The sequence below is a fragment of the Propithecus coquereli genome, unplaced genomic scaffold (assembly GCF_000956105.1).
Source record: "Propithecus coquereli isolate 6110/MARCELLA unplaced genomic scaffold, Pcoq_1.0 Scaffold100, whole genome shotgun sequence".
Taxonomy (NCBI): Eukaryota; Metazoa; Chordata; class Mammalia; order Primates; family Indriidae; genus Propithecus; species Propithecus coquereli.
The window spans coordinates 1,025,178-1,040,874 of record NW_012133859.1 but is presented as its reverse complement, the minus strand read 5'-3'; the positions used below and the strand labels follow the sequence as shown (position 1 = coordinate 1,040,874).

Sequence of the window (15,697 nt, the reverse complement as noted above, 5' to 3'; positions counted from 1 at the left end):
CCATGGGGAAGAAACTGAGGCAAGTTCCTCTTTAAAACAAAGTTACTGTGGAGGAAAAGACAGCTGAAAACAACTCGAACTTCAATGTAAAATATTATTTATTTATTTAAGGTAAAAAAGCATTATCATATTAATTTCAATTTTATATCATTTGGAAACATTGTGTTACCTCCTAGAACAGTTTAAAATTCAGAATTTTCTAAACTTAAAATGAGTTCAACTACAAATTATATCTTAAGTTGAAAAGAAAAAATATTTGATCAAAAATTGTATATATATATTTTTGTGAGAAGCCATCTGTATTTTGAATTCCCTGTTGGGCAAGTCACATATTTCCACTTCACTCAGGATTGTTTCAGGAGATTTATCTTGTTCTTTTATTCAAATGTATTCCCATGCTTCTTCATTTTCTTTGACTCTCTGTGTTGGTTTCTGCACACTAGATAAGACAACTACCTCTCCCAGTCTTGTCAAACTGGCCTTGTGTAGAAGGATCTCACCAATATGTCTGGCCAGAGATTTTAAAACGCCTCTCAAATCTTTGTGTTTGTCCTGACTTCTGTCTCTGTTTTTGATGGCCCCCTGGAGCTTAGGATGTGCCTTGTTCCGTTAGTACCTTCAGTCTGGTAAGGTAGAAATCGAGGTGTAACTGGAAAATCCAGGGTGTTGCATGTGTGTTCCAGTTCTTTCTATATTCACAGTGAAGCTGAGCATAGGCATTTATCACCAACTCTCTCTGCATTAAGCCAGAAACAGGATCTATGGCAAATGCCTGCACTCATGTTCAGGCTGTACCCTCTGATCCTGGGGAGACAGATGCTCATTGTATGTCCACATTTTTGTTTTCTGTGGTCTAGGGCCATTCAGGAAGGCAAAGCCCCATGGAATCCCAGAGCTAGGTCCTTAAAGAGACAGTCCCTTGGGTGGAAGCTACAGAAGTTACGGCACTTGGTATATGGGCAAACTCCTTCCAGGAAGAATGGGTAGGCCTGGATTTATCATGGTGGTGAGCCAGACAGAAGGCTCATGAAGTGCTGAGCTCTGGCTCCAGCTGCTGAAGGGCTCTTGTTTGTTTGCCCTGTTAGCTCCCCAATGCAAGTTTGTTAGAAGCCAGGCCATCAAGTAGCCACTGGAAGTGTATGCTGTACACCACTTCTGGAAAGAAATGAGAGTTGCACATTCTTGACCCTGTTCTGCAGTGCTCCAAGAGGGTATAGCACTTGGAAGTATTTGCGTGTTTGTTTAAAACTACCTCTTCGTTTTGTCACCTAGGGAGACTCACATATGCCTGGTCCCTTCTGTTCACCTAGCTAAGAGATTTAGGATGGAGTCTGTTGGAAGGTAGCTGTAAAAGTTGGGACACTCAATGCACAGCATAAACCCCTTCTAAGGAGAAGCAGAGAGCTGTGTTCTTAAAGCCTCTTCTCTGCACTGCTCTTGGGGGATAAAGCCCTTGGAGGTGCTCACATACCCACATTAAGCTGCCACTTTTTCCTATGGTCTGGAGAGACCTAGTGGTGCATGTGAGGTCCGAACCCTCCTCTCCACAGGGAGAACCTGGGTGTTGCGGAGTCCTTTCCCAATTTTATGATTCGGCGTCCAGGGCGGGATCTGTGTCTGAGTGTGTCTCCACTTTTCTTACCTATTTGATGTGGATATGTTTTGCTTGCAACGTAAGCGGGAGTGTCTCAACTGGTCTCTCACTTTCTCTCAGAGGGAACTGATCTGTGAATAGATGTTTATTTGGTGCATCTGTGGGTGGAGGGAGAGTCAGGAGCTTCTTATCCCACAGTGTTGCTGATGTCACTCTTCCCATTCCCTGGATCTTTAACTTTTTTGGCCAATGTCTTATTTGTCCCAACTAATATCATCGCCTCAGGCAGCTGTGAAGTTAAGCAATAGCAGCTGATAATCTTTTGACAAATGCCTTGGGGATAGGGCTTTTCATTCAGTGAGTTCTTAGTCAGGTCAAATAAAGATAAACTCCAAATGGGGCTTTTTCAGAGACCTTCCAGACTGGTCAAATGGTGATAATTCCATGGAGCTCCCTAAGGAACTCCAAACTGAGTCTGACCCTTCCAGAGACTGCCAGGCTACTGGTTTCCACAGCCACAATGGTTTCAAGGCTGCTGTTTTCAAGGCTACTACATAGCTGGAGAAGAGTGATGGGAATAAAGTTAAAACACCACAAAGTTTGCTGTTGTTACTGATAGTCAGCCTTTTTTCTTGTATAAGCAGTTTTTGGATCATTGCAAGCTTTGACTAATTTCCAGAGTCCTGAAAAATCGATATTGACAATTCCTGCCATTATTTTCATTGCTTTTCTAAAGGAGATTTTCAGAATTTCTTACTTTATTATTACAGAAATCTCATCTTTTTAAAGTACATTGCCTGTGCTGTTAATATAAACCTTTCTCTTTTTTTTTCTTTTAGATACCATTGAGATAGCATCAGTAAACTTACCAATTCCTGTGCAAACCAAGAACTATTATAAGAATGTTTCTGAAAACAAGGAGATTGTAAAATTAGTCTCTGTGCTTAGCACAATTATCAACTCCACCAAAAAGGTAAGTCAAAAGACTCAGGAGCCAGGGCCCCATGCTTTGCAACATGTGCCTGTGTGGAGGTGAACACCACAAGCTTGTCCTACATGTAGCCTGGGTCTTAGCCACTGTGCCTTCAGTGAGCGGCTAACGGCATCTTGTATGCACTCAGCAAATGTTTGTTTAACTGAAGATTTTTCGTTCTAGATTGCAAGGTGAAAGAAAACTATTACTCCTATTCTCATATTGTGTTCTGTTTAATGCCTTTAACCTCTCCTTTTAATACAAATGAATCTCAGTTTAAAAAAAATCTAATACATTCCAAACCACAAGTCAGACTGGTGTTACAATTCACCTTTGAAGAGTCAGTGATAGTAGTATATTTGAAATAGAATAAGATTTGCAGTCAATTTTTTGTGTTTATGTAGTCAGGTAAACCTTTTAAAATATCAAATGAAAATTTATGTATATTGTCAGATGGAAATTAGATAAAATTGAGAATAATGAAAATATTAAAGCTATCAATACAAACTTGTACTGGACATGGATGTAATTTCAGGGTTTTCTTCCAATTGATCCTCTCTCAACTTTCCCTTTTTTGTTTAGGCAAATCTGTTCTTGCAGTCAAAAAGACTCAAAACCCTGAAATCATCTTTTATTTAAAAAAATCTTCTAGTTCATATTGCTGCTAAGACCTGTTCACTTATTAGGAATCTTTTCAGTGTTGAGGGAATAGTTGTTGCTCAGTAAATACATCTTTTCTATTACTCAGTTTTGATAGAATAAGTTATATTTGTTTGAAAACACGTTGAAAACTACCATTACTGTAACCATGTGAGGAACTGGTAAGTTTAGTTTTAATGTGTTCCCAAGGGACCTGGAAGTCTTTGCAGCTACACACTTTCAATTTTCCTTTCTTAGTATAGCGAAGGTCCTTTATTTAATTTTTCCCTAGGGACAGTATTCACATGCTTCAACAAGTATTTATCTAGTACTTAGTTTATTAGGCTCTATACTAAATGATGAAGGTTAAGTAGAGTATTTTATGACAACAATAAACATTCAGAAATATTTTCAAATGTCTCAGTAATCATAGAAAATACAATAAAATATATCAGCAACAGAGTCCATTACTTTCTCTGAATGTAACCAGCAACTATGATGAAAATCCAAGGGGAAGACTTAGCAGTTGAATTAACATAGAGTGCTGGCAACAAAAACTTATATCTGTGTCATTTTTATTGCATTTGCTTTTATATTATATGAAGGGAATGCACGGATTTTCGTCTTTTTTAAAACAGGAGAAAGGTTGGTGGGTACAATATGGGTTGTTCCAGTGGAGGTACTGAAGGTTTCAACTTCACCACAATGCACTATGTCAACATAGCAAAATTGCACTTGTGCCCCATGAATATATACAAATAAAAAATTTAAAAGTAAAGAAATGAACATTAGCTAAACCTATTTAAAAAATAGTAGCAAGGTTTGGTATTTAGAATGACTTGAAGAACTTATTCCAGATTTGTAAGATGGCCAAATCGTTTCTGGGATGTGTATACCTAGTGTATACCTAGGATATATGTATACCTAGTCTTAGTACTAGACATAGCCTCCCCTCCACAGCCGTAGACCCTTCTGAATGATTCTGCCTCGACCACAGAAAATCCTATGATTCTTGCCCCTTTCTTGTTGCCATAACTGATTGGATCAGAAGGTAAATCCAACCTACATTTAGCACATCATAGGTTGGCCATCAACTTGTAACACTGCCTGGCTTGAACTGGACCAAACGATCAAAATGACCTTGCTAATAACCTAAATGATTGAAGTAACCTTGGTAAATTAAGCAGAATAGCTCTACATATGTAGTTTATCTGATTTTCCCATTAAGGACTAGGATACCTCCACTTTAAAAGTTCCAATTTAATGAAGATTGATGCTTTCAGATAAAATAGGAGTCTAAAACTTATTTAGTTAGGGGATATTATTATCATTATAATATTGTAAGCTCTTAGATATTGAAAGAGCTCAGGATTCTGGAATTTCTACCCATTTCCAGGAGTCTTCAATAATCTGTAATTCATTCTCTAAATCACCATACATTTGTGAATATGTGTGGCACGTCTTTGCAGTGCATTCTTGGTATGCATGTCGACAGTTCAGCCCATGTGAGGGGATCAGTTGTGGTTGGGTCAGGCAGTGGTGGGCTTAGCTTTCTGCATTTTAATGGATGGGAAGTCTTAATGCTCATTAAACCTGAGGTTCTGAGCTGAGGGATGTTTTAGCTGTATGTGGGAGCTGGAGTGGAACTACTTCCTGGTTTGGTGCAGGTTGGTGCAATTTACTTAAAATAATCATACCATTTAGAATGCTGTTCGTAATGCTCAATTATTTCAGATAATTGCATTTGCTATTCTGCATCAGCTATTTTTTTTTTCATGCAGATGTAACTCTGATATTATAATGTAAGCCAATGGAAAAATTTGATTCCCAAGGGAATGAGAAATGAAGAGAAAATTTTAATTGTTTATGGATATGATTTACTACCAAGTAAATTCAAAAGGCTAATCTGAAAAAATATTATGGCCCCAAAACAGTTAAGTTAGTAGTCAGTTGAAAGATAATTATAAGCATTTCTGATAGAATGCCATAAACACGTTCCTGAAAATCCTCCTGTTTTGTGAAGTTGCACATTTAATATTAAATAATAGGGATTATGAGAAAAACAGTATTGGGGCAGACACACAATAAAACCCAAACCTAGGCAGTTTTATAATCAGAACAGTAACAAAAACAATAGCAATCACAGTAAACTAGCAATCATAGTAAAATATTCACACATTTAATAACGCCATAGTAATTACAGATATAAGGAACAGTTGGGGCTGCCGATGTATGGAAACAAGGTTCAAATCTACAAAGATCAGGCCAAACTGTGCAAAGAACTTTCTTTTTTTGTTTTGTTCTTTCTGCTTTGATTTTTATAAATTTTTTTATTTGTACAAATTTATGGAGTTCATGTGCAATTTTGTTACATGTATAGATTGTGTAGTGGTCAAGTCAGGAATAATATACATTGTACCCACTGGCCAATTGCTAATCATCCTCCCCTCTCCCATCCCACCAGCCTTCGAGTCTCCATTAACTATCAGTCCACTCTTCACGTCCATGTGAACACGTTTTTTGTACCTACTTATGAATGAGGACAATGTGCAAAGAACGTTGTTAAGACAAGCGATGGCAAAATCAGTTCAAAAGGAAGAAGTGGTGGAGGGGACGTGGCACACAGGAACGTGCTCCTCTATGTCTTGCTGCTTTAGCTTGTACAAAACAGTAGCATTCGTTTTGCTGGAAAAAATAGCATTTGATAACATGTCCTCCCCATTATATTGACACCATCCCCTATTTACCAATTGCAAATAAGCCATTTCATCTCACAGAAGCATGTTTGGAAGAAAACTGGACTGCTCATTAAAAAAAAATTCAATGTTTTAAACTTGCATGCCATTCATAGCCAGTTATAAAAATAGTGGAAGAAGATCTTGTTTACAATGATGACATTATTGAAGAATACCTGGGGACATACATTATAAGAAGTGTGTGGGGTCTCTATGAAGATTACTCTAAAACTTAACAAGGAATTTTTGAAAAAGATTGGAAGATATGGAAACATGTACTATGTTCCTGGATGGGAAGATGTAATATTGTATAGATGTCAATTCCCAGTACATGAATTCATACATTTTATGCAATTCCAGGCAATCTCCCAGTGGGGTTTGATGCTAGCTGTGTTCTGTTTGCTGCCGCCCCAAGCCCACCCCAGGATTTCTCATCTCCACTCTTCTCCACCAGACTGTCTGACCCTAAACACATCAGTAGTTTCCCGTTGAGGCTTCTAGTGGGTTCAACCAATGAGGAGTCACGGAGATCTGAAGGGGAGGAGGAGGAAGAGAATGACTTCAGAGTATTTTTTCCCCCTGGCACCCTCCCTGCAGCATGACCATGGGCTATGGTTTTTGACCTAAGGTTCAGCTCCAATCAAGAGGGCCCTGTCACCAAGGGCCTTTGAGGACTCTCTTCTAGTTTCTACAAACCACTCCTCTCCCTTTTGGCTGGGGATGGTAATAGTGAAACTATTACTAGCCCTGGATTAGTGTCCATACCATTGTATATAGTCCCGGTTCTGTGGCATTTCCACCTAATCACCCGGTTTACTAATTAAACATTTTGATAAATCCATGGAAACTGCCAGCAATTGGCGCATGTTCACTTATATCATGATGCCATTTCAGATTCTTCCTTTTTGAGACAAATCCATTGTTATTTGTATTCTAGGAAGTTATGACATCCATGGATCGCTTCAAACGCTACAATCACGTTTGGCAAAAGGAGAAAGAAGAAACCATTATGACGTTTATTATGCAAAACCCCTTGCTTTCTGAATTTGAATCCCAGATCCTCTATTTCCAAAACATAGAGCAGGAAATTAATGCTGAGCCTGAATATATCTGCGTGGGCTCCATTGCGCTGTACACGGGTTCGTTCATTTTCTTTCAGTCACATAAATTCAACAGTATCGTTTTCTCTTTACCTAGATTAGTATTCCAGTGAGTTCTACCTACCTTAAAGATTGACTTTCCTTTTATGGGCCTCAAGCTTTAAGACCAATTTGTAGATTTGTCTTTAATTCCCTTCTGTATAATTATTTATTCTGGACTATTTTCAACACTTTGCTGCTAAACCTTGAAAATAAAGGCTAAGTCAGAGAAAGGGATGAGTATGTTGTATTTGGAATTAAAATTTACCCTTTCTTTAAGGAATAACGACAATAAACATTTGAGGCTTATCTCAGAGGATTTTGTTATGTGCTTCTCTTTTTAGCATTTTGAAATGTGTTTTGAATTATTATAAAAACAAACTTTATAAAATGAATGTGTATGTAATGATTAGGAGAAAGTGTGTTTTTTTTCCAGTTTGATTTTTCATGGATTAGAGGGCTATAACCTGCAAAGTATTTACTCTTAGTGAACAGTGGCACTGTGCCCTTTTATACTGGTTCAAGTTTTTCAGATTGAACCGAAGTCATTTGGGTTTTACAGCTGACTTGAAGTTCGCCCTGACCACGGAGACAAGGGCCTGGATGGTCGTTATTGGACGCCACTGTAACAAAAAATACAGGAGCGAGATGGAAAACATTTTTACACTCATTGAAGAATTCAATAAAAAACTGAATCGTCAAATTAAAGACCTAGATGATATTCGGATTGCTATGACAGCACTGAAAGACATCAGGGAACAGCAAATCTCAGTTGACTTTCAAGTAGGACCTATTGAGGTAACTGATAATCATTTGTTCATTCTAGAAATATTCCCACATGTTGGATGCTGTTAGCTGAAATATGGACCAGGTTGGGACTGGAGGTTAGTACCACCAAATGGGTGCGAAACCTAAAAACAGTGATTTCAGCAATGTTAACACCTAACCCCTATAGGATGGGTCAGTCCTCACCTTTATATGTCATCTAAGGCCCTAAAGAGCAGGAATTGGGATGAAGATTTCTGTGCAAGTGATTTATTGATGAGTGCTCTGCAGAAAACAGGAGTGAGGGCGACAGGAAAGTATGTGGAGAAAAGCTAAGCAAGGATGTGGTTTCAGCTGTAGACTAACGTCACTCTGCCCCATGGGGAGCTCTATAGCATGAATTGTTCCACACAGCTGGTCCCACCTTGATGCAAGGGGAACTCCCCTTTGTACTTGAAGTCAGTGGGTCATTGACCATAATCTCCCCACAAGGAGGCTCACATTTGGCTAAGATAATTTTCCAGGGAAGGAGAGAGTGGCAGTCCTTCTGGCCAACATTCTCAATAGTTGGAGATGGAAATACTGGCTGGTAAACAGGACCTGGATGGGCACTAAGTATGTCCATATGTACCTAACTCATCTCATCCTCACTGCTGCCCCCACTTTCCACACAAGGAAACTGAGGGGCAAAGAAGTTATACAATCTGATCAGCGTTGAACACCACTTTTGTTTTTATACAATATCATACTATTTTTTTCCCAGATGAAAGTGTCTTACCAGAAGTGAGTTAGTATATTTATTCTTTTAAATGAGACTAGTAGTATTGTAGCAAATTAAAAAAGTTATAGATGTAAGATCACTGTCTTTTCATCACATCATACTTTGAATGTCTGGATTTATACTCTGATGGTCAAGATCAGACTCCAATCTCACATTTCCTGTGTCCCTCTTTGAATTTTGAAATATTTCACATTAGCATGAAGATGGCACAGACTGCTACATGTTTGCCCTTTTGCCGTGTTGTGTTGGTGGGTCACAGGGCCCGCTGTGCTCTTCTTGGGTTGAAACCTTAAGTCAAAAATCCCCTTCTTTGCATAGGATTGGGGAGAACCTGGTGTTAGAAGAGGAGGTGCAGTAACTGACGATCCTGTTTTCTCCCACTTGAAAGTCAAGACAAAAGTAGAGTCAGGTAGTCAAGGTCAAAATATAACCTTTATTACCGCTAGAACTTATTTGGAAGACATGATTTAGCATACTACTCAGTTATTCTCTGCCTCCTTCCCCCAAACACACATACACACACACACACACACACACCGTCAGCTTGTGAATACTAAATCCCAGAATTATTATACTTCCTCATGCATCAGAGGCAGCGTTGGAAAGCTTCAGGTTCCTCTATTACCATGACCCAGTTTATGGCATGGAGGTGTAACCCATAGGCATGCCTCCAAGGAGGAAGAAGGAAGAGGGAGAAAAGCACTGGGTTGTGCTCGCTCAAATTAATATTTTTTCCCCCAAATCAACAATACGGTACTCATTTCACATCTATGGGGAGAAATAATGGTGGGAGAATGGGCTAAGGATATTTAGGGAAAACCTTTTCTTTGCCTCATTTTAATCTTTTAGCCAAGAGAGTAGTCCTGGAGTTTGCATGCTCAGAGGAATGACTTGGCTCAGGCTCTGATTCAAGAATGTTCCCTTGTGTCTTACTATTGAAACCTCTTATCAACAAAATGAAACGGGACAGAGTTAAAAATCCTGATTTTTTAAATTTCCATATTAGAAGTTGTTTTATGTTTTTCATTTAATTCATGTAATGTTGTAGTCTTCAAATACAATTTGAGGGCCTAAGTAAAAATATTTTTTATTTGTATAATATTTTACAGCTTTCAGAATGCATTTAAGATGATATTTTTTCACACTCACAAAGATACTTTGAAGCAGCTAGAGAATTTTCCTGTTTTACAGATGAGGAAAGTGAAGCTGAATGTCTCAGTTGCTCATTTAAGCTCTTGCAGATTGCAAGTGAAATGACTAGAACTTCAGGGTGTTTTCACTATCATGCTGGTTTTTCCACTCTAATGCTTTAATAAATGTGTAGATTTATGCATCTGACTGGCATAAGTTAGGTTTTTCTTCTTTTGTGCAGGAATCTTATGCTCTGCTTAACAAATATGGACTTCTGATAGCAAAGGAAGAGATGGACAAAGTCGATACACTGCACTATGCGTGGGAGAAGCTGCTGACACGTGCCGGGGAAGTTCAGAATGAATTAGTTGCACTGCAGCCCAGTTTCAGGAAAGAGCTTATTAGTGCCGTGGAGGTCTTCCTTCAAGACTGTCACCAGTTTTATTTGGACTATGATTTGGTATGTCTCCGGCTTTCTCTATGTGCATTTTTGGGGACAAGTGAATAGATCGTGTAAAATGTAGTTGTTTAAAAATTATGTGTCAAATTCCATGAAATTTCCTAGGAATTCCCAAAGAATGGGAATTTTATTTTCATGAGAGCAAAAATATTTCCCTGTCACAATCACTTCCCCTTAGAGTTCATCCAGAATAATTTCGATAGAAAATCATGAATTTAAAAGTGCTGTTCATATTGTATCATTTGTTTGGTACTGAAGTTGTTTGATAGAATTCTAAATTTGTGTATAAAAATACTATTCAAATGTAGTTATTATATAATTAATAGTCCTTTTCTTTTTTTGTAATAATCCATTTATTATATATCCATTTCTCTATTAATGACAGCTGATAGTCCTTTTCATAGCATGCCTTAGTTCCACAAAGACTACGTGCCAGGCGCTGTCCTTGGTGCTGATGAGATTAGCGGTGGGCAAGACAGATGAACCCCTACCCCCATGGAGTTGGTATTTTAATTTTACATATAAATTTTAGGGCAAAATTGTCTAGTGTGAATATGTTTTGCAGTGAGACCCATTTTCAGCCAATTCTAATGTGCTACAGAAGGGAAATATGTAGAGTATAGGGTAAAATTTTACCTATTAAGTAGTAGCACAATAAACCACTAAGCTAATAAAGCTAGAAGATTGGATTCATGTACTAACTCACAGATGAAGAAGCACAGAAATCCATATATTTAGGTTGTTCTAATGTGGGAAAAGCTTATTGTAATGTTAAGATTGTGGGCCACTTTACAAATAGGTATCAGCATGATAAAATCTGTGAGTTATATGGCATTAGCATTTAGCTCAAACCAGACGTTCTGTGTGCTTCTTATAGAATAGACATTGACCCCTCTTTGCCTGTGTCACCTAAGAAATGAACAATAAATATTTTTAATTTAAAAAGTTTCTTGACTTTAGTAAGTTGTGGCGTTAAGTTGGCTTTTTTAGACTTGAAAAATATTTCCAAATGAGTCACTTTCTGAGATCTTTTTTAACAAATACAAAACCAAGTTTCCTATCATGCACGTGACATGTGTGAAAACTAACTTTAGTATTCAAATACTTTGAGTTCATGAAATTTGCATGCAAACATTTCATTCTATTTATGTTTATTTTAACTTTTTGTTCAGAATGGTCCAATGGCTAGTGGCTTGAAACCCCAGGAAGCCAGCGATAGACTTATCATGTTTCAGGTAATCTTTTTCATTTCTAAACAATAAAATTTTGTTGTATTTTAAACGCATGTATATTTTTGTTTTTTTTAAGACAGAGAGGCCTATTGTGGAATATAGTACATACTTACACTTTAAAAAAGATGATTTTGTGTGGTTACAATTAGAGATGGTTTCTATGAATTAATTATACACATTTTGTTCTTCTATTTACATGTGCCCAGAGATCATCCATCTCTGGCCAGCTTGTTTGCCAATCTTTCATTTTCACTTGCATGTTTGTTCATGTGTAAATCATTTTGATGAGTTTTCATTTGTGTTTTTATTAGAATCAATTTGATAATATCTATCGGAAATACATCACCTATACTGGAGGAGAGGAGCTTTTTGGCCTGCCAGTTACGCAGTATCCTCAGCTTCTCGAAATAAAAAAGCAACTAAATCTTCTACAGAAAATATACACTCTGTACAACAGTGTCATAGAAACTGTAAATAGTTATTATGATATCCTTTGGTCAGAAGTGAATGTCGAAAAAATAAACAGTGAACTCTTAGAATTCCAGAACAGGTGAGAAATTAAATGCTTAGCATGCCCAGAGCTACTGAACTTCAAATGCTTTCTTTTTTGGTATGCTGCCAAGTCCTGTTTTCACTCCAGATGTTTCAAAAGCACATCTTGCTGTATTGTTGTTGACTGTCGACAGCACCCTTGTCAAATGCTATTTATTAATTACCCCTGTGTGTACACAATGAGACAAGCACATCCTTTAAACCTGGATACATCTTTTTAGGGGCTTCTCTGTAGCTTGGAGGGACCTGATCTTCACTTATTTTACACTTGTCACACATTTGAAGTTTATGTTAGATGATTTCCCAGAATAAAAGCAAGAACCCCATGATTTTTCTACATCATTTTAAGTGTTGAATCCAAAGAAAATGGAGGGCCATTTATTGTATATTTTGGTTTACAGCCTGATACACTATACTATGCTTTGTAATTGTTAGTAGTAAGTTCTCAATACATGTTTATAGGATTCAACTGAACTGAAAGGCACCTCTAACCTCTAAAATAACACCTCTAACTAGGTAGTTGTTATGAGGGATTGGAAAAGTATTTTCTGACGGGGAGGAGCAATTTTATGTAATAAAAGTCAGTATATTACATTAAGAGATAGGCTATGAATCGTGAGTTTAAAAATGGGATAGGTATTCAAAGAAACTGTTTTAGATAGAAATGCTAGCAGACAACCTTGGACTGAATTGTCTGAACTCGTATTTCTGTGGCCTTTCATTTTCACAGGTGTCGGAAGTTGCCCCGGGCCTTGAAGGACTGGCAGGCTTTTCTGGACCTGAAGAAGACCATTGATGATTTTAGCGAGTGTTGCCCACTGTTGGAATACATGTCCAGTAAAGCCATGCTGGAGAGGCACTGGGAAAAGATCACTGCTCTCACTGGGCACAGTCTGGATGTGGGGAATGAAGCCTTTAAGTTAAGAAATATCATGGAGGCACCTCTTTTGAGATACAAAGAGGAAATAGAGGTACAGTTGGTAGAGAGCATGATGTGGTGGAAGATTGTAAAGTCTCATGGAATTTGTCTGATAACATTTCTATATTATGGAATGTTGGACCTGTAAAGTATGCTCAGGCAATTGAAACTCTTTTCCTGGCATTCAGCCATTAAGTCTTTCAACAAATGTTTATCGAGTGCCTACTATGGGGCAGGTTCTGTGCTGGGGACATAATGATGCAGTCCTGCATTCATAGATCATTAAATGATTAGTATGATGCAATAATTATATAAATAAAGATGTAGTTACAAGCTATGGTAAATACCATTGAAGGAAAAGTATGCTGCTCTATGGGAGCCTGTTATAAAGGAGTTTGTTTTATCTGGGGGTGATAAAGGTAGGGAAGCCTGGGGTGCATGCTCAGGACTGGCTGGATGATGGGAGTGTGGTCATGTGGTGAGATGAGGGGCTCAGAAAGTGCAAAGAAGACCATTCCAGGCAGATGAAGCCTTGTGCATGGGGGATCTGAAGTGCATTCGAGGAGCCAGAAGAGGGCCTGTGTGGCTGGGGTATGAAGGTGGGGGAGAGAGGAGACAGCTGAGCCCAGGGCATTAGAGTGGGCCTAGATGATGTTATTGATTTTTGTCTTCAGAGCAATGGGGGCTATCTGGGAGATGTGTTTTCAGCAGGGGATGACATGGTTAGGTTGGCATTTTGGAAAGGTCATTCTGGTAGCCATATGGAAAAAGAATTGGAGGAGGATGAGGGGACAATGATGGGAAAACCAATTGAAAGGTTCTAAGAGTAGCACAGGCAAGAGATAATGGTTTATTGGACAGCAGGGGAGGTAGTAAAGCTGGAGAGGAGAGAAAAGAGGGAAGGGCTCTGTAAGAAGTAAAACTAGGCAGAATTTGGTGATGGAGGGAACATGGTAGAAGAATGAGGATGAACCCTACATTTCTTGCTGAGAGATCTAGACGGATGATGGTACTTGCCACTGAGATGGGAATATGGGAAGGGGTTCAAATTGGGTGACAAGGTCCAAAGAACATGAACTCGATTTTGGGCATGAGTTTGATATTTCACACATTGTGTGTGGAGTTCCCTTGAAACTCCAAGCAGAAAAGTCCAGTAGGCAAATAAATGTAGGTCTTTCCTGGAGATATAAAAGTTTACTGAATGCACAGGCATAGATGAGCTCGTCCAGATGGGAATGTAGTGTGGGAGGAAATGAGGGTAAAGGCAGGCCTTGACTACTGGTCCAGGGGAAGGGAAGGCTGCAGAGGAGACTGGGAAAGTGACTAGAGAAATGAGGGGTCTGCTAATTTGTTCCTCTCACACTGCATTTGTTTGAGGTTAGAGGGGAATCAGAAACACATTGACTTTTGAGTCTGTCATTAAAAGGTTGTTGCATATCTGTTCTGTCATCTTTCTTTTTGGCATAGATTGGTGGGAAATTTTATACATTAAGGTTCTATTCAGTCATATCTTTATTTCCATCTCTCTCCCTGTATCAATATCTACATGTTCATACATGGTTTATTATACTGCATTTTGGATCTGAAAATATAAATGTTTTTAAATGCACATGAAGCAAATAGTGAAGACAGGATCTCTGCTGAACCTAGACTGTTAAGGAAGGACGTGCGACTTTCATGTAATAAAACGAGAGCTTGCGTTTTGATAGGACATCTGTATCAGTGCAGTGAAAGAGAGAGACATTGAGCAAAAGCTGAAGCAAGTGATCAATGAATGGAACAACAAAACATTCACATTTGGCAGCTTTAAAACTCGTGGAGAACTTCTCTTGCGAGGAGACAGTACTTCAGAAATCATCGCCAATATGGAAGACAGCCTGATGTTGCTGGGTTCTCTACTGAGCAACAGGTAGGAAAACCACCTTTTTCCCTTACATTTGAGAACCATAATAAACATTTCAAGAAAAATTAATAGAAAATGTATTACAATAACACACTCATACAATTTATTCCATGTTGAAAATACTTGTTTTAATTTTAGCCTTTGGTTCAGCATGTGTATCACTGGTTTTATTTCATTAGTCTCTATTTGCGGATGTGTGTGAGACCATCAACTGGACAAAATAAAGCAGCATGTAATTAGCCACTTGGATCTTGGGAACATTTCAACTTTGCTGCTGACAAGCTTCACTGCACAGCTGACAGCTCCATGGGCTCCAGAGTCCAGGGGAACATTATTATGAATTCTAGAATAATCATTGTATTTGAAAACATTTTTGCCAACCACTATGGACTAGAAACTCTTACTTGTATTTATACTTTAATGAGATGACAAATCAAGGTGGAGAAAGAATTTAATTCTGAAGGAGGAGTAAAATAGCACAGACCAATGCCAGTCTAAAACTTCTAATTGACAGTAATAGCAAAACCATCTCATTTTGGACATGCAAACTATAGACACATGAACTTCTTTGTTTCATTGCTTCTATTTGCACTTTCCAAAATAATTTTTTTGTTCACCAGGATCCTCTCAAACGTACGATAATTGTGTAGAACATAGATTCCATTTAGATTTTATTGTACTATTATAGCTTTAAAATATCACTCTATTCCCTGTGTATATGTGCATCAATACTTTTAATATAGGGGTACTATTCAGCTTTAAGAAACAATGGTGATATAGCACCTCTTATATACTCCTGGAAAGCGCTGGAACACATTATACTAAGCGAGGTATCCCAAGAATGGAAAAACAAGCACCACATGTACTCACCATC

The 15,697-nt window shown here is 38.2% G+C and overlaps 1 protein-coding gene across 1 annotated transcript in view; it reads left to right on the top strand.

The window, feature by feature from the left end:
* The window catches only part of DNAH5 (dynein, axonemal, heavy chain 5), a 291,357-nt gene that overhangs the window by 72,268 nt on the left and 203,392 nt on the right, over positions 1 to 15,697 (top strand). Inside the window, exons 14-21 of the mRNA XM_012642647.1 lie at positions 2,434 to 2,567; positions 6,879 to 7,080; positions 7,643 to 7,878; positions 9,999 to 10,217; positions 11,390 to 11,452; positions 11,761 to 11,999; positions 12,732 to 12,972; positions 14,630 to 14,829. Coding sequence (XP_012498101.1) covers positions 2,434 to 2,567; positions 6,879 to 7,080; positions 7,643 to 7,878; positions 9,999 to 10,217; positions 11,390 to 11,452; positions 11,761 to 11,999; positions 12,732 to 12,972; positions 14,630 to 14,829 — 1,534 coding nt within the window. The remainder of the gene's footprint in view (positions 1 to 2,433; positions 2,568 to 6,878; positions 7,081 to 7,642; positions 7,879 to 9,998; positions 10,218 to 11,389; positions 11,453 to 11,760; positions 12,000 to 12,731; positions 12,973 to 14,629; positions 14,830 to 15,697) is intronic.